The sequence below is a fragment of the Giraffa tippelskirchi genome, chromosome 12 (assembly GCF_054371585.1).
Source record: "Giraffa tippelskirchi isolate mGirTip1 chromosome 12, T2T-mGirTip1v1.2.pri, whole genome shotgun sequence".
NCBI classification, from domain to species: Eukaryota; Metazoa; Chordata; class Mammalia; order Artiodactyla; family Giraffidae; genus Giraffa; species Giraffa tippelskirchi.
The window spans coordinates 104,292,575-104,311,226 of NC_137286.1; the positions used below are offsets into that span (position 1 = coordinate 104,292,575).

General features: G+C 44.1%; 1 protein-coding gene across 9 annotated transcripts in view; it reads right to left on the bottom strand.

The window, feature by feature from the left end:
* LOC145530151 (phospholipid-transporting ATPase IB) overlaps window positions 1-18,652 on the bottom strand; it is a 452,251-nt gene that overhangs the window by 119,385 nt on the left and 314,214 nt on the right. For all 9 annotated transcript variants that reach the window (XM_081551000.1, XM_081550992.1, XM_081551002.1 and 6 more), the window contains 4 exons: window positions 18,563-18,641; window positions 3,596-3,657; window positions 2,179-2,235; window positions 705-812 (listed from right to left, as the gene is read on the bottom strand). In XM_081551000.1, the coding sequence (XP_081407126.1) occupies window positions 705-812; window positions 2,179-2,235; window positions 3,596-3,657; window positions 18,563-18,641 (306 nt within the window). The remainder of the gene's footprint in view (window positions 1-704; window positions 813-2,178; window positions 2,236-3,595; window positions 3,658-18,562; window positions 18,642-18,652) is intronic.

Sequence of the window (18,652 nt, forward strand, 5' to 3'; positions counted from 1 at the left end):
TTCCTTCATAGATATTCTGTGTCCCTTCCCACAAATCACATATTCTCTTATAAACCCTGAAACATTTCCCTGTAAAGCAAGTTTTACAGCTTCATTTGTAAACTGAAGGGGTTTGGAACCTAGGGCTTTCAAGCTCCCCCCCAGACCCCATCCCGTGAGATCTTAAGAGCCAGTGTGTCAGGGCTGAAGGCTCCACGGCAAACACTAGACGGAGATAATATAAAAGATGAAACAAAATAAAAACGAGCATAATGGTCTTCTATCTCAGCCTCTCAATGAAGAGATGCACAGTGAGAAATTCTGGTTAACTAATGATCTGGTTCACAGAGTGGTTAGATTTCTCTTTCACAGGTGACATTGTCAACTACTCAAAGTATAATAATACCACTATCGAAATTGCAATCAATATAACCATGACCGACTCAAATCATCTCCCGTTTTCCATGTCCGTGAACTGTACACCTGAGAACAGAATTCACTGTGGAAATGCGGACGCGCTGGGTAGGTCAGAGGAATTATGTCAACAGTTTACATAACTGTGAACATTTCAAATGCTGTTACTGTGGTCTGGACAACTTCTTCCAGGGGCTCTGATGTGGCTTGTTTCCCACCAGATTCATTTTGACGGAAGCAACACCAGCCTGTCCTGCCGTTCATTCCCACTCTGAGACTCGGGACACCCGCTGAGAGTTAGTGGCACTGACCTGTCCTTTCATGTCTGGAGCAATGGGAATGGTGGGCCAGATGGTCGAGTAGATGCCAAAAAACACCAGCCAGATGAGCATGCTTCCCCAGACGGCCAGGTGACTGAACTGCAGGAGGAAACAGACACTCAGGCAGGGCCGTCTGTGGGCCTGGGAGCCACTTGACCAACCCCTCCACCCCCCGCCCCCCCCACGCTGCAGGAGCCCTCGGTCCATGCCTCTTTTCTTTATGGAAAGGTTTCTATGAGTCACTGGTCATTGGAGAGTTTGATCTTTCTCATTTTCTTGTCTCAGACTATTTAATGGTGAATTTAAGTAACTAGTGACCCCAAACCACCCTGAAGAGGAAAGTGCTTTTTGCACCACTGCTGATGGTCCCCTAGGCCCACCCCATGGTGCCAGCAGGCCCCGCCCATCCCTTACTGGTGTGCATTCCAACCTGGATCTGAATAAACAAGGCCTCATTCATCTAGTAAGAGGGAGCTGGACAGACAAAGCCACCAAGGTGGTTTTATTTAGCATTCTGAAACTTCAGTTGTTCTTTTCCAAAGAACTTGGAAAGAAATCTGGCATGGACATATATCTTAACAACACCACTCTGAGCATCTACTGGTTGTGAATTTCTTCTCCTTTGTCCTCTTAATAGGATAATCCTTGACTTCCTCCGTGGTCTAATCCATCATGAGCCTCTGTCAGCTTTTTAAAAAATCTGACCACTGCTCAGTGCCTGCTCTAACTCCCAGGCTAAGCCACCATACCCCCTCACCTGGCTTCATTGTCTCTGTCTCAATTCTCTGCTTCCATATTTACCTCCCACCCCTCTCTTACATAATCAGCACAGAATTAGAAGCCTTTGTAAACAGCAGAGACAACCATGAAACATTGGCCATAACCCTTAAGAGTTGGAGATAACTAAAAATGCCCCAAACTGGGGACTCATTAAATAAGTGATGGGATATTGATAAAACTCAATACTCTTTAATCATGAACTATGACTTTGCAGAAGCATATTTTAAAGCATGCAAAATACTGATATATTTTTAAGTGAAAAAAAGGCTACAATACATTATGTTCTGTAAAGCTTCATCTTATTAAAATAAATGCACAAAGTCTGGAAGGTAATACAGCAAATGTTAAAAGTAACTACCTCTTGGTGGTAAAATTATGGAAATTAAAAATTCACCTTTCTATCCTGTATTTTCTTTGTATGTACATATATATTTTTATAATGTGCATACATACTTGAAATGAGCTGTTAATAGCTTAGAGCTGTATTAAGAGCCTAGCAAATGATTAGGGAACTTTGGGTGGCAAATGTGCCCTGATAAAGATCAAACCACAATTCTTAGATGCAAAAATTTAAACTACCATGGCTTGACATTGCTTACTGTTTTCCTGGGTTTTAAAAAGATACTATGCAACAAAAATATCTATACTGGATAGAGAAATATTAATAATTCTAGAGAAAACTTACTTTTGTCCAAGCTGTCGTCTCCAAACCAGCTTTCAGACAGACAGTAACAACAACATACTGTGAAAGAAAGCGGAATTTGGGAAATGTGTTATCATTGTATTTTCAACCAGGAGAAACCCCACATCCTCCCCAGGGGCAGTTTCTTCCCAGCAGCTGGACTTTGGAAGTGCCACCTTGGGAGCTAGTTTTCTAGGGGTAAGTTTTAGGAAACTTACAGGCAGGTTTCTTTTAAGAAAAGCCCTCACTTTAGTGACTGTCTTCTCATAAGTAATAGTTACTCTGCCCTTTTCTTTAGCTTGGAAGATTTGGGAAAAATCACCTTCTTTCAATGTAGGGTTTTTTCTTTTTTTTTTGCTTGTTTTGATTTTTCACAAGTAGGTGTGGAATGTTCATGTAAAGATTGAGGGAAGTCTGTTGATCCCTTGTCCTGAAATCTGCACTTTGCATAAATGAGTGAGTGAAGTCGCTCAGTTGTGTCAGATTCTTTGCAACCCCACGGGCTGTAGCCTACCAGGCTCCTCCATCCATGGGATTCTCCAGGCAAGAATACTGGAGTGGGTTGCCATTCCCTTCTCCAGGGGATCTTCCTGACCTAGGGATCAAACCCAGGTCTCCTGCATTGTAGGCAGACGCTTTATCCTCTGAGCCACCAGGGAAGTTCCCACCAGGGAACTTTGCATAAACTTCACTAAAATACGGTAAGCATTTTATAACCAGTTTGAACTTGTTGTTGTTGTGCAGTTGCTAAGTCGTGTCTGACTCTTTGTGACCCCATGGACTGCAGCATGCCAGGCTTCCCTGTCTTCCACTATTTCTCCTTGAGTTGACTCAGATTCATGTCTATTGAATTGCTGAGGCCATCCAACCATCTCATCCTCTGTCATCCCCTTCTCATCCTGCTCTCAATCTTTCCCAGCATCAGGGTCTTTTCTAATGAGTCAGCTCTTCTTATCATGTGACCAAAGTGTTGGAGATTCAGCTTCAGCATCAGCCCTTCCAATGAATATTCAGGGTTGATTTCCTTTAGGATTGACTGGTTTCATCTCCTTGCAGTCCAAGGGACTCTCAAGAGTCTTCAGTACCACAGTTCGAAGGCATCAATTCTTTGGTGCTCAGCCTTATTTATGGTCCAACTCTCACATTTGTACATGACTACTGGAAAAACCATGACTTCGACTACACAGACCTTTGTTGGCAAAATGATGTCTCTGCTTTTTAATACGCTGTCTAGGTTTATCACAGCTTTCCTTCCATGGGGCAAGCGTCTTTTAATTTCAAGGCTGCAGTCTTTAAGGAATCTATAATATATACTTCAGAGATTTGAAATAATAACGACAAAGACCTTATATAAAGGGAGAGAGAAGTAGAACCCACACATGTGCCATGTAAGAAAGATTCAATAAACTGGCAAACTTACCGTATAAACGATATTTCCAACAAATAAATAGTCTGTGGCATGACCATTGGCCAACACAGTATCTGAAAAACACAGAAGTTACAATTAACCTGTAGAGCACTGCAGTCTCTTTTACTCAGAATGTTAAAAGAGAACATTTGTCACATCGTCTGTGATTCTAATGCCTCCTCTTTCTAACTCTGAATTTCTTCATCTTATATTTTCTCCATGTGTGTGAAGCAAACACACAAAGTCAAGTTTCCAACAAACCGACCAACCAACCACTTTTCATACAGATTAAAACTTCTCTTTGTCTATTAGAAGAAGGAATAGAGTAAAACCATATGAATCTATCTCTGGGTTTTCCTGATGGCTCAGTGGTAAAGAATCCATCTACCAATGCAGGAAATGTGGGTTCAATCCCTGGGTTGGGAAGATCCCCTGGAGAAGGAAATGGCAACCCGCTCTGGTATTCTTGCCTGGAGAATCCAATAGACAGAGTGGCGTACAGTCCATGGGATCGGTCACAAAGGGTTGGACATGACTAAGCAACTAAACAACCAAAAAATCTCTCTGTGGGTGCTAGTATTAGACAGTCTCTGCGTGTTCATTTGCCATTTGTCTTTAATTTTTGCTAAACTGGCATTGTAGGCCAATAGCAGAGATAACCATGTGATACAAAATGAGTCCATGACGACTGCACTCGGAATTCTGGAGGACGTTCACTACTCATGTTCTCCATCAACTTCCATGTGAACTACTGGGACCTGTAAATGCAAACATTCAATGCAACACACCCACAATGTAACTAAGATGTGAAGCCTTAATTTTTCAGCTTTTCCATTTTCTTTTTCTTAAGGATGACTATGACAACGTACATAATGATCACTAAGACAGAAGTGAAGAGAAAGTTCCTCAGTCATGTCTGACTCTTTGTGACCCCATGGACTATACAGTCCATGGAATTCTCCAGGCCAGAATACTGGAGTGGGTAGCCTTTCCCTTCTCCAGGGGATTTCCCCAACCCAGGGATCAAACCCAGGTCTCCTGCATTGCAGGCGGATTCTTTACCAGCTGAGCCACAAGAGAATTATCTAGTTCAGGTCAGCTAGCCTGCTGTGAAAAGTCTGGTTTTTACCTTGAGGGTTGAAAACCTGTTTTAAAATCAGAAATAGTGTATTTGAGTGACACCACCAATCTCCTTTTATTCTTTCTTTATATCCAAATTAGACCTGTGGCCTATAGGCCAAGTAAATAGGGATTTTTGTGTTCAAATTTCCAACCCAGTAGCTGTTGTACACATACATTTGGGCTCATCAATTTACCCATCTGTTTGTTGAAGAATCTGACTCGTGAAAGAATCAAGACCTATTTAGTTTTGCCAAATACCATAATGACAAAGTACATCACAGGTAAAATATGATTGTCATGGGACCCTGGATCCAGCCACAGGGTGTTCCCTTTCTTCTGATTCCAGCTAAGAAAATTGGTGGATAAGGACAGATGAATTCTCAAAGAGACATCACGGGCTGTGTTAGCTACAGACCTAGACTGAGAGTTTCTGAACTACCTCCTGTTCGTTTTAGCTCAAGATGGGTTTCCTATCCTTAGTCTCGCCCCCTGAGTTCACAAATGAAGAAAAGACTTTTGACTGAGATGAGCAGCAATCTGAGGGCCCTGAGTTCTACCGACACGAAACCCGGACAGAGTCTGGAGAAAACGCTGATCAGATGGAAGACTTAGAAGGGCTGGGAGCCTAAGCTGAAAACCAGGTTTACAATTATGGTTTGACAACTTCTGAATTTCCTTTCGACAGTAATATTACAAAGGCTGGTTGACTCATGAGGTAAAATAAATTAAACATACAAAGCATTTGTCTACACATGGAGGACTTAGAATGTGTTTCATACTTCAAGAATATACACTTAATGAACAGAAAACTGTTTTAGATACTGTTAATTCTACAGTGAAAATAGAAATTATGTTACTAAGCATAAGACAGGCTCTGTTATAAGCACTTTACCTCCATGAGTATGCTTACTAATATATGTAATACTAATAGATGACTATTAGCATTGCTAATATGCAACACTCAAATACCTTCTTTGATGCTCCAGCAATGCTATGAAATGGTATTATGACATGCATGTTTCAGATGAGGAAACTAGGGCAGCAAAGAGAAGCTAAATGACCTGTGAGGCCATACTCTGAGTGAGAAACTGTGAACTCTGGAAATAAGACATTGTTTTCATTAACTGAGAGAAAGAAATGGACCCCAAAGTGGTACAGAATCTCTGTCACGTGAATCTCACTTTTATTTCTATCTTATTTCTCTCCTAGAAAGTTTCTTCCCATTAGGTGTTGGTATTTCAAAAGAATTCTTAATCTAGTTATTTTTCCCCATGAAGTTGTCTTCTTTTATTCTTTGGGGTCCATTTTTCTCGCTCAGTTAGGGGGTGCTGTCCCTGTGATGGTAGGGTGTTCGGCAGCATGCCTGGTCTCCATCCACAAGATGAGAATGGCACCGCCTCCCTGGTTGTGAGCCATAGTATCCACCACCAAGTTGTGACCACAAAAAATGCCTCCAGATGCTGCCAATGTCCCCTGGGGAAAATTCCCCATATTGAGAATCACAGTATTAGAGCAAAGAAAACAGAGGAGCTGGAATAAATACAGAGAATACACCCTGAAATAAGAGTGGCTAATGAAGGGAACACCCCTCGTCTGTAGTCAGGCTGAGGAGCAGAGTGTGTTAGGATCTCACAGTTCACATCATCAGCAGAGAAGCAAGGTGAGGCCTTGGTACAAAGAGATGGAACTGCCATTGCTTGATGGCCTTTAAAGGGGAAAACCCTGTGATCACCTCCAGGACCAAGAGTTCACTGATGGAGAGAGCATATCCATGAAGACCCTTAAGACCATGGACCACCATGTTGGGAATTTGGCACAAAAAGAAGAAACAGGTAGTAAAACCCAGGGACCTCTTCTAACTGTAGCTTCTAGAATTTTATAAGGCATGCATTTCTACCTTGCCATGACAGTACAATGCTACTGGCATTAAATAACTTGCTTGCACTTGAGTTCATCTGAATACACTTAAAGTTAGTGAAGCCAAGATAACCCTACTATTCCAACTCATCATTTTTCAAGGGTAACTCAACACTGCATTTTAAGTTTCTGCTTAGGAAAGAGCATCTCCCAGCCCAATCAAAACTAATACCATCTGGGAATAATTCATTCCTTGAAGGAGAAATTTCCAAACTAACTTGTGATCCTGAACATACCAACAGTCTCGGAAAAGACAGCATCCACTAAACAACTCACAAGTCACTGCTTGGCCGGCTTTGTTGGGGAAATTCCCATAGACTAGCGTGTTCTCTTAAAGGTTATATTTCGACTGGTTTAGAGGGAAATACCTGTGGGCATCAGTTCTTGTTAAAAATTTGCCAGTATCATCCTCCTGAAGAAAAGACACTAAGTCTTAAACAATCATCGGTGGATGAACACATTTCATAAGCTACAGCTTGCTTATAATTCAAGGCTGGAAAAGCCCATTTGGACTGTCCACTTTATTATTTCTGCAGCACGTTACTCATAAATTATTTCTTCTTGTTTTGCTTAATCTTAACAGTACTGTTATAATCCACCACTCTACTCAGAAAAACAACTTTCCTGTAGCTTAGCTGCTTCCATTTTAGCAGGGTATTTAAAACTCAAGTGACTCTTATAGGAGATAAAGAACCCCTAAACCAAGGTAAGTCATTGAGTTCCCAAGCCAGCCTTTAGAATATATTTGTCCACCATCTATGTAAGCGATGATAAGATTATTGCAGATGAAGCCTCACGGTGGGGTGGGGGGCCTAGCACAGACAGATGTAGGGAGGAAGTGGGCAGAGAGAGGGGAAAGGACAGTTCAGGCACAAAAGGAAATCTGTCCTCCTAGAGACATGGGGGAGGATGCCTGCGCTGCATCAGACGGTGATGTCAGCTGGAGCCAGGCCATTCCAGGTTCTGAGAAGGTCCCAGTAAGAGAAACCCATCCAACACGCAGGTGGAGAGAGGTGATCTCAACACACCTTTATTCACCAGCAGGACGTGGAGCATCTCCCAGCAGAAACCACCACTAGCACACAAAGGTCCAGCAGGCCCAGGGCGGGGTGGGGGAGGGAGGGGGAGGGAGAGAGAGAGGGAGGGGGGAGGGGGACAAGGGAAGGGGAGGGGAGCGAGCTGCCTGTTGCGTCAGCACTCTCCGCAGCGTCTCACTGAACCCCGTGAGATCAGCCAGGAGATCGAGATTGAGGATCAGCTCCCCCCAGACGAGAGCCGAAATGAGGGGAGACAGTGTGTGCTCCCCGTCCCTGCGGTCCAGGGAAAGAGCTCCACAAGGTAAAAGAAGCTGTAAGAGTGGGAAAGATGCTGTCTCACCTGGTCACATATAGAATGACCTGGTGGGGCTGCACATGAGGTAAAATCTGATACGATGATGGGATGACCGTGTACATCCAAGGCAGTATTACGGGAGCCTGAAGCCCTGTCCTGAGAGCCACTCATTCTCCTCCAGGCAGAAATGATGCCTTGGTTTCAGGACCCACAGACCCTCAGCAGCTACCCAGCCTGTTGGTCCAGACTTATGTCATCTGCAAAGTCGGGTTGGAGTCAGGGACTGGCATGATGTAGGAATAGCACATGAGGTTGACAAACCCAGACACTAAACCGACTGGTGTGAACAATGACGACAAACCCACATGGGCCCTCCAGTGACTGGTGACAGCCTCAAATGTTGCATGCAAAACACTCTCCAAGAATGTTTGTGGGGAAAGTCCGTCTCATTTTCTAAACAGGCAGAATGATCGGGGAACTTACCTCACAGGCTTCCAAGGGGCTAGGCTGATGACATCTTATAAAGATGCCATTTCAATGAAATGCTCGTTAAACACATTACATTATGACCCGGCTAAACCACAAAAACGTAATCAGAGAGGGCTTTGACAAAAAGCAAAATCTGAAGCCTAAGTTACAGCGTAGTCCTGTGCAGCCAGAGAAGACAGGGCTCAATAATCAAGAAAACAGATGGGGTGAATGCATACATGTGTTTTTGGTGTAGTAAGAACCTGTGGAGGCCTGGATTCAAAATCACAGCATCGTGCACACATCTGACTCCAGAGGAAGAATTAGGGAGATGGCACCATTCCCTTGACAGACACCAGGGCACCTGCCAAGAATTTTGGCTGGAGAGCAGATGCCAACTCCCTTCTGTTCTCTTTCTTCCAACATTTTACTTCAGCAGCACCAATTCATTGTGTGTGTTAGTCAGTCAGTCGTGTCTGACTCTTAGCAGCCCGCCAGGCTCCTCTGTCCATGGGATTTCCCAGGCAAGAATACTGGAGTGGGTTGCCATTCCCTTATCCAGGAGATCTTCCCAACCCAGGGATCGAAAACCTGAGTCTCCTGCATTGCAAGTGGATCCTTTAGCATCTGAGCCTCGAATCTTCAGCAGCACCAATTCTGAGCAGCCCTTGTTCCAGCATATTAACAGGCTCTCCTCTCCCCATCTCATTCTTGGGGCCTCTTAAGATGGCAGAGGCTCAGAGGTACAATGCCAACCGGCTACTACTGGATAAATATCAAGAGTGAAAATGTCTTCCAAGTGTCAAAGAACTCACTTACAAATGCACTTAGAACTCATCCTGCTCAAATGTCTGCACTGTCTGTATGACAACTGAAATGATTCTTTTTGCTACTGATGCTGTGTATTTGTAAAGAGAAGATTCATTTTTCCTTTCTCTGTAAAGACTGGCATACACTATTGCAAGGCGTTTCTAAAAAGTAGAGTTTATACAAGTGTTAGTGATTATAATTACATTGAGAACCAGTGTTGGGTTAAGTTCCTGGTTATATAAGCCTCTTTCTGGATTTTCTCCTCTATGCTGACATTTCTGCTGGATAAAGTTAAGGATATGAAACTCAGATTTCAACCTTTCTCTTTTTTCATTCTTGTTTACTAAAAATAGATTTTAAAAAGGAAGTGAAAATGATGGAAAGTAAACTCGACTGCCTGTCGATGTCAAACAGCCCTCTTGTAGGCACAGACTTGTTTCTGACTCCCAGGAGCAGAGTCTAGGGACAGTCTGAGGCCCTTCCTACCTAGGCGGGCCCTGTGACTAGTTCTCGCTAATCAGAAGTGATGGATCCTGTCCTGCCAGAGAAGGTTAAGAGCCATCAGTCCTCCCGGCCCTCTCCTGTCCCTGTGTGAGGCTAAGGGTGAACTCAAGGGCCATGAACAGATGAAGCACCATTATGGAGATGAACCCAGGGCTTGTTTTAACCAGGTGTCAGAAAAGAAATAGACATGGATGTGATGGTCATGAAGGACAAAGTTTATACTCAAGGATCCCTAGAAACAAGACACACAGGATATCAGGCAAGGCCACATGGAGAAACAGCAGGGTCAGGTAGGAGAGGAGAGGGGAAAACATGACCCAGAGCTTTTATTTGGGTTTTCATGGGATAAAATGGATAAAGCAGGGTAGGTACACTGTGTAAGCTCAGGGTTGGATAGTGTGAATAACTTCAACAGCCTCTAGGCTGTGTGATATGTGATAACTGCTCCAGGGTGATTTAGGGTAGAAGACGTTAGTCTGGTGTGAGAGAGTAAGATACAGAGATGTCTGGGGGCCCCAGAACTGTTGGCTGGATATCAAAGGTAAGCCTGCAGGGGAGCTGTCTGCTCTAGGAATCAGCCAACCCTGGGAACACAGTCTCTCCAGGATCAGTTCATTTCAGTCACTCAGTTGTGTTCAACTCTTTGCAACCCCATGGACTGCAGCACACCAGGCTTCTCTGTCTATCACCAACTCCTGAATCTTGCTCAAACTCATGTCCATCGAGTCGGTAATGCCATCCAACCATCTTATCCTCTGTTGTCCCCTTCTCCTCCTGCCTTCAATCTTTCCCAGCATCAGGGTCTTTTCCAAGGAGTCAGTTCTTTGCATCAGGTGGCCAAAGTATTAGCGTTTCAGCTTTAGCATCAGTCTTTCCAATGAATATTCAGGACTGATATCCTTTCAGATTGACTGGTTTGATCTCCTTGCAGTCCAAGGGACTCTCAAGAGTTTTCTCCAACATCACAGTTCAAAAGCACCAATTTTTCAGTGCCCAGCTTTCTTTATAGTCCAACTCTCACATCTATACATGACTACTGGAAAAACCATAGCCTTGACTAGACAGACCTTTGTTGGCAAAGTAATGTCTCTGCTTTTTAATATGCTGTCTAGGTTGGTCATAGCTTTTCTTTCAAGGATCAAGTGTCTTTTAATTTCATAGCTGCAGTCACCATCTGCAGTGATTTTGGAGCCCAAGAAAATAAAGGCTGTCACTGTTTCCATTGTTTCCCCATCTATTTGCCATGAAGTGATGGGACCGGATGCCATGATCTGCATTTTTTGAAAGTTGAGTTTTAAGCCAGCTTTTTCACTCTCCTCTTTCACTTTCATCACGAGGCTCTTTAGTTCTTTGCTTTCTGCCATAGGGTGGTATCATCTGCATATCTGAGGTTATTGATATTTCTCCCAGCAATCTTGATTCCAGCTTGTGCTTCATTCAGCCTGGCGTTTCTCATGATGCACTATGCATATAAGTTAAATAAGCAGGATGACAATATACAGCCTTGACGTACTCCTTTTCCGATTTGGAACCAGTCTGTTGTTCCATGTCCAGTTCTCACTGTTGCTTCTTGACCTGCATACAGATTTCTCAGGAGGCAGGTCAGGTGGTCTGGTATTCCCATCTCTTTCAGAATTTTCCACAGTTTGTTATGATCTACACAGTCAAAGGCTTTGGCGTAGTCAATAAAGCAGATGCTTTTCTGGTATTCTCTTGCTTTTTTGATGATCCAATGGATGTTGGCAATTTGATCTCTGGTTCCTCTGCCTATTCTAAATCCAGCTTGAACATCTGGAAGTTCATGGTTCACATACTGTTGAAGCCTGGCTTGGAGAATTTTCAGCTTTACTTTGCTAGCGTGTGAGATGAGTGTAATTATGTGGTAGTTTAAACATTCTTTGTCGTTGCCTTTCTTTGGGATTGGAATGAAAACTGACCTTTTGCAGGATCAAGGTGCCTAGTACCAGGGCATCACAAATGCAGAAAATAGAAAACAGTGTCAATACACCATATACAATACACTATCCCATTTGATGGTGACATGAGGCAGAATAAGCCTTTATTGGGCTAAGCCCTTGCTATTTGAGGGTTGTTTGTTGCAGCAGCTGTTCCTACCCTAATACACCTTGATCCAACTTCTTGACAGAGTTCTAAAGGTGAAATCTAAGAACTCTGGCTCATACTTCTTACAGCCCTACATCAAACCCAACTGTGTAAAATACATGTGACACAGTTAGGTTACAGAAGTTGTCAACAGTGCAAAATAGAAATGGTTAATGAATCATACTTTGGGACATGGAAAAGTCCAAGTTGTACAGTTTATTATTATCTTCTTGAGAAAATATTGGCTTCCCAGGTGGCTCAGTGGTAAAGAATCTGCCTGCCCTACAGGAGGTACAGGTTTGATCCTTGGGTTGGGAAGGTCCACTGGAGGAGGGCAAGGCAACCCACTCCAATAGTCTTGCCTGGAGAATCCCCATAGACAGAGGAGCCTGGCAGGCTACAGTCCATGGCGTCGCACAGAGCTGGACATGACTAAAGCAACCTAGCACACATGCACTCACAGTCAGATAGACTAGGGAAGTTTTCATTAATGCAATATTGGATCCTTCCAATTCTGCCCCCTTAGTAGCCCTCTAATCCGTCCACCTCTCTGACACTGTCACTACATAAGCCTAAGCAACAGCCAACCAGCTGGACGCCAACAATCGTTCTGGCCAGTGTGGTCACATTGAAATTCATCAGCTACTTGGCTCTCTGCTTATAACCCATCAATGGCTCCCGCTGAACTTATACTTCAAAAGGCTCACTAGTCCCCAAGACTGGGAAAGGTCTGATCTCTTGGTCTCCATCCTTTACCATCCCCAGGCAATTGATCTCACAGCCTCGCTCCTCAGTCTTCCACCCACACATGTTTTCTCTGACTCTGAATCACAGCCTCTTACCCATGCTACTCCCATAGCCTGAAACCCTTCCCTCTCTACTCTCTTCCTAGCTCTCTCCTCCCACGCATCCTTAGACTATGTAACACATCCTCTAGGGGGCAGTCCTCAAAACTGGGGCCAGATTAGTGGTCCTTGGAACGCATACCATTTGACCTTGATTGTCCTCTCATTACACTTTCTGCTCAGTCCTGCTTTGTCCCGTGTGAGCTCCATGAGGGCAGGGAATCTGCCTACTGCTACTTGTACTACATCTGCCAACAGGGACCTGGCACAAAGGACACAGTCACTTGTCTTTTTTTTTTTTTAATGAATGAGTAATTGATTTTAAGAAGATGCAATCTCAGAGAACAAGGGCAATTGAACCCTAGTTTAGCTTAATGTGAAACTTAAGTGATATAAAAATAACCAAGTTTATAGTAACAGGTACAGGGTCATAAATAATTCAAGCTAAAATGACCCAGTACTGCCACAGGCAGAGAGAAGTACCCTACATCTCATTTTATACAGGTACACTATTATTTCAGTTTGTAAAACGTGTCTCATCTCACAGCAGCACATTTATTAGAAAATATAATGTAGGCTTCTCCAAAAATGTTCAGAGATCCTGCTGCTTAATTAGTGCCAATACAGTAAGTATCTACATCGCATTTCTTCTGGAAGGAGATGGGGATGGTTTCCAGAGTGTAGATGGGGAGGGATCCAGAATAAATCTTTTTTTCGGGCATTTTTCTCTGATGCTAAGTATATTCCTATCCCTTCCCTCTTAAATTCCATCAAGAAAAACAAAATCTGAAAATTTCCTTTTTAAAAAATCAAAATGGATTTGCCAATAACCACATTCCACTTCAAGGAGGGTTGCTCAAATATGCAGACTGGATACACCATTGGAAAGTCCAAGAGTGGCCCAACACGAAAGTCTTGGTGAGTTTCGGTCCCTGCAAAGGTGACGTCTCTGGTTTTAACCTAGAATCACGTTTAAGTTTGAAGGGTGGGAGCTGCAGACTGGCCATGGCCATGAGTGTAAGGTTGTGATGGTTGGAAGAAATCTGATTTACTACAGAATTGCTGGAGTGGAAAAATGTATTTTGAAACTTGAAATGAATCATCACAAACTCCATCAGCTGAGCACTGCTTTGAAAATTCTATCTGAAACCACGCAGAAATAAGCAAAGCAAAATTCTTGGACGCTTCTTAAGGAATGATCGACGGGCTACCACCTCTCAGAAGCGTTTCTTGGCAACAGTGATGCTGGGGGTGACCAGCTCTCTCTGTACCTAAGCTTCTATGCTGGGGGTGACCAGCTCTGTCTGTACCTAAGCCTCTCTCCAGGGAGCCTGGAGAGAATTTCCTGGTAAAATCCACCACACTGACGATGCAGCCCACAGAGCATGAAACACTGCAACCAAGCTGCTCTGTGGCTCTCAGCCCCCCGTCGAGCAAAGGTCCTCAGGGCTGAGTGTAGCCCGTGGCTGAGGGACAGCTTCCGGCAGGACTTGGTGCTGGAGCGGGGGTGGGGGGCCAAGGCACTGTTCTGTGAGATAAGGGTCCCCGTGGTTTGAAGATGCCCTCGTTTGTCTCAAATTGGTGCCGGTTTCCAACACTTCTTTGGGAGCAGGGTGAATGCCTCCTTCTAAGGGATGGTTCAAAGTGTTAACGGGAGCTCATTGTTATTTAGGGCAATCAGCCCGTGAACAAGTCATCAAAGCAGCTGCCACATCCTGGTTCTTCTCAAGCTTGCAAGCTTTTTCATTTCCCCCTCTGATTTCCTTCCCTCCACTAAAAACCCGAACACACAAAGACCCATGCTCTTGCCAGACCTTATGCATTTCTCTACACGGCTGTCTTGTCTTCCTCAGAGGCAGTCCGGGGTGTAACTCTCCCACCTCATACCTCTCCCTGAAAACGGTCCCCATCTGGGTTTTAGTGATCTGACCCTCAACCTAACACCCCTACGCTACTGCCCTCTTGACTAGCGTGCTGCTGCAGATGCAGATGGGATGCTGGAAATGTGTGCAGTCATGTTTTGATTCACAGCTGCACAAGGACGGGGGAAAGACGGTGGGGAGGGGGTTCACTGTCCACGGCCAGGGAAGCTCAGGGTCCGGAAGTGCTCACCAGAGGCTGAACAAAGTCCCGAGTCCATCTCCTGCATCCCCTTGGGAGCACTGCCCGCGGACTCTCCCAGCTCCTGGGCATCATGAGCCCTGTGTGCTTGCAGTCCCTGTCAGGAATGCTCTTTCTCCCCTACTTTCCCTATACCTCCCCTGCCCCACCTGCTCACCTCCTGCTCCTTTTTTTAAGACCTTAAGTATCACTTACTTCCTTGGAGAAGATGCTTCCTTGACCCACTAGAGTAGGTTTTGTCCCAGTATTACAAGCTCCCCAGCAGCCTGCAGAACACAGCACACTGGCCATTAAGCAATTACATGCGTAAATTCCTGATCATCTAACATCTTCTTCCCAGTCGTCAACTCTGACCTCACAGAAGCCCCCAGAGAGTAAGACAAGCTGCGTTTATGTCCACCACGCCCTTGGCACCTGGCACATCACAGGTCTGCCATGATTCTGCTGAAGGACTCTTCTCAAAACAAGTTCTCCCCTCACTAAACACATCCCTAGTCCCAGGTTTAACCCTCCTTAAGCTCCCTGGAACAGCTGGAGACCTAACCAGGACTCTTGCTATCAGTTTTCCTTCTACTATGGGCCTTACAAGATATGATGGATTCAACATCCCAAAATTGCTCTGCTCGAAATATTCAGCTCAATCTAAATGCTACTGACTGTTCAATGCTTCCAAATGGAGTCTTGGCTTCTTAACACTGCATTCCAAGCCCTCTGCAGTCCAGTTTTCATCCACCTTCTCAAACTCTTCTGCCTTCCTCCCTGTAAGGAATGAACTTCTCAAGCCCTCTGCATCTGTCCTGAATTGCCCCCTTCATTCAGCTCTTCCCTCCAACCCTCGCATCTCGCTCTGCCTGGACTTCCAGGCTAAGCCTACATGTTATCCCCTCCAACAAGCCATGAGTCATCCTAAATGAAAGACATCTCTCTCAGCCCCCTGCAATCTGAGAGCGCTTCCTCTGGATTTTACTTGAGAGAGTTACTTACTGTCTGTACTAGAATTATCTACATCCCTTACCAGACTTCGAATACCTTGACGGTGAGACCCACATTGCCACGTTTACCCACCACCCTTAGACTCTATCACAGGGCCTTGGAGATAAATATCACTTCAAAGAATACGGCTGAGGGACATTGTAATCATGTTTGTGGTGTACTAATAGAGAGAATTTAGAAGTGAATCCTACAATATTCATTCCATTGTTAGAGGACATCAACTAATGATCAAGAGCACCAACAGCCTTCTGTTGTTCTTTGCCAAACAGACTTCACACTTGCTATTCATTTCACCTTCAACAGTTTCAGTCAAAAGGTTACCGTTCATAATATAACCAAAAGAAAGCCTCTATGCAGAAGGCTTAATAGATATGATGAAATAATGATGCTAACGATGATGGTGATAAAAAATGGAAAAAAGTCATCCTTTGGGTTGCTAGGCAAATTGGTAATCTGAGTGAAGCAGATAAAGTGAAAGTCACTCGTTGTGTCCGAGTCTTCGTGACCCCATGGACTATACAGTCCATCGAGTTCTCCAGGCCAGAATACTGGAGCCTTTCCCTTCTCCAGGGGATCTTCCTAACACAGGGATCGAACCCGGGTCTCCCACATTGCAGGTGGATTCTTTACCAGCTGAGCCACCAGGGAAGCCCAAGAATACTGGAGTGGGTAGCCTATCCCTTCTCCAGTGTATCTTCCCTACCTAGGAATTGAACTGGGGTCTCCTGCATTGCAGGGGGATTCTTTACCAACTGAGCTACCAGGGAAGCTGTGTGGCTAACTTGAAATTTACCTGGTGACACCTCTTAGGTAAACTAGTAACTGTTGGGGATCTATCTTCTTTTAAATACAGACCACAGTGGGAGAGTAGATGAATTTATGTGATGCGATCTAGGTAAACAATAGTGATCCCACCATAAACTACAAGCCACCATCTCAAAGCACATAATGGTGACTCAGGATCAGAAAATCACCTGATCAGACAGGGCCACACTAGCTCCTTCTGAAGCGGGCAAGTAAAGGAGCATCTTGCAAAACTTCTATGAGTCCAAAGCAAGCACTGCGTCTTTAACAGAGTCCCCATAGACATAAGAGGGTGGTGGGACTAGAGATAATACCCAGAGTCAGTACAAGTACGAGTCTCTTCTTATGCATGAAAGGCTGGGCTTGGGAACCAGAGGACACATACCAAAGCTGCTCTTATGCTCAACAGACAAATTGCCTCCCATCACCAGTCCAGCCTGATACAAAAACGGCCACTTTATTACCAAACTGCCAGAGCTTCTAAAACAAAGCACAGTCAACACTCTTATATTTTTAAGCCCTTAATCACAAAATCATTTCAAAATATTGGGTTGGTCAAAAGGTTTGTTCAGGTTTTTCTGCATGATCTTACGAAAAAATTGAAAGAACTATTTGGCCAACCCAATAAATTAAAACCACTACATGAAAAGGAAATGGCAACCCACTCCAGTAGTCTTGCCTGGGAAATCTCATGACAGAGGAGGCTGGTGGGCTACAGTCCATGGGGCCGCAAAGAGTCGGACATGACTGAGCAACTAAACAACAGCAACACATAAAGATGAATCACAGGAAAGCTTCACCGTTCAAAGAATGATTCATCTAGAATGCCCCTTTGCGGGTGAGGCTAGAAGCAAAAAATTTTACTTTTTGATTTAGAGACATAGGCGTGGAGTAGGAAATAGCAACCCACTCCAGTATCCTTGCCTGGGAAAGTCCATGGACAGAGGAACTTGGCAGGCTACAGCCCATGTATTGCAAACAGTCAGACATGACTGAGCACACACACAAGTAAGCAAGAGACTTAGGGACCCTTGAAAGAAAAGGAGGTCTGATGAAATAGAGAGTAAGTCATACGGTGTATAACACATTGGCTGTGCGTGCATTTTCTCCAACAATCAGTGTTTGACAGGTTAAAGCACATCAGTGAGGATGAATCATGTCTGTATGAAGCACAAAAACCACTGACACAGAAACTTGGAAGAAAAAACAAAGAAGCTTAGAAACTTTATATCCTTTGGTTCTCTGAACAGAGGCCTTGTCTAGTCAGCATTTGGAGTAACTTTCCCTGGGGGTATTATTACGATTTGAGAGGGGTAATAGACTGACATCCTGGTAATACATTTTCAGTTTTTGAGACTAAAAGGTATGTCTCTTTAAGAGGCCACATTTTGGATGCATTAATGAGAACAAGCACACCCTCCTCCAGCTCAGCGAAGGTTAAAACCAACTGGAATAGTTCAGCCTCCAACAAACTTTAAACATTTGCTTGAAAAGTGTACATCAAGGAAAAGAGACTTTCAGAAGACAGGGTATAAAATTATACTCTCGTGAGATTTGAGTTATTTGGCATAGAGGTGTGTCAGGCTTGGAAAACGAAAGCCCAAGTAATTAACAGAAAATTTCAAACTCGAGGGCAAGAGGCATTGATGTTTCATTATAGTAAAGTGCTTTTCTTCAAGATCCTTGACTCAAATGGTTATTAAAAATAAAGGTTCAAATTCCTAGTATTTAAACTCTCCAGGTAACTGGAAAGAAAATGGGTTCTTGGAGCCAGAAGGGGTGAAACCTACAAGCTATAAAGCCGATACTAGCTCTCATTAGATGTTATGTATGTTTTTCTTCTGAAATTTGCTCCTGTGATCTCTAGGCCTGTGGAACTGGGAAAAAAATTTGTGAACAACTGGCGTGGAGGGGCTGCAAAGCTACTTGCTGAGAGTTGAATCACGAAGCCATTACCTACCATGCTCCAGCGCTTTCATGGGAAACCAGAAGAGGATGAGCGAGTGGACCAAGGCGTTGATGCAGTGACCCCAGAAAACCTAAGGGAAAA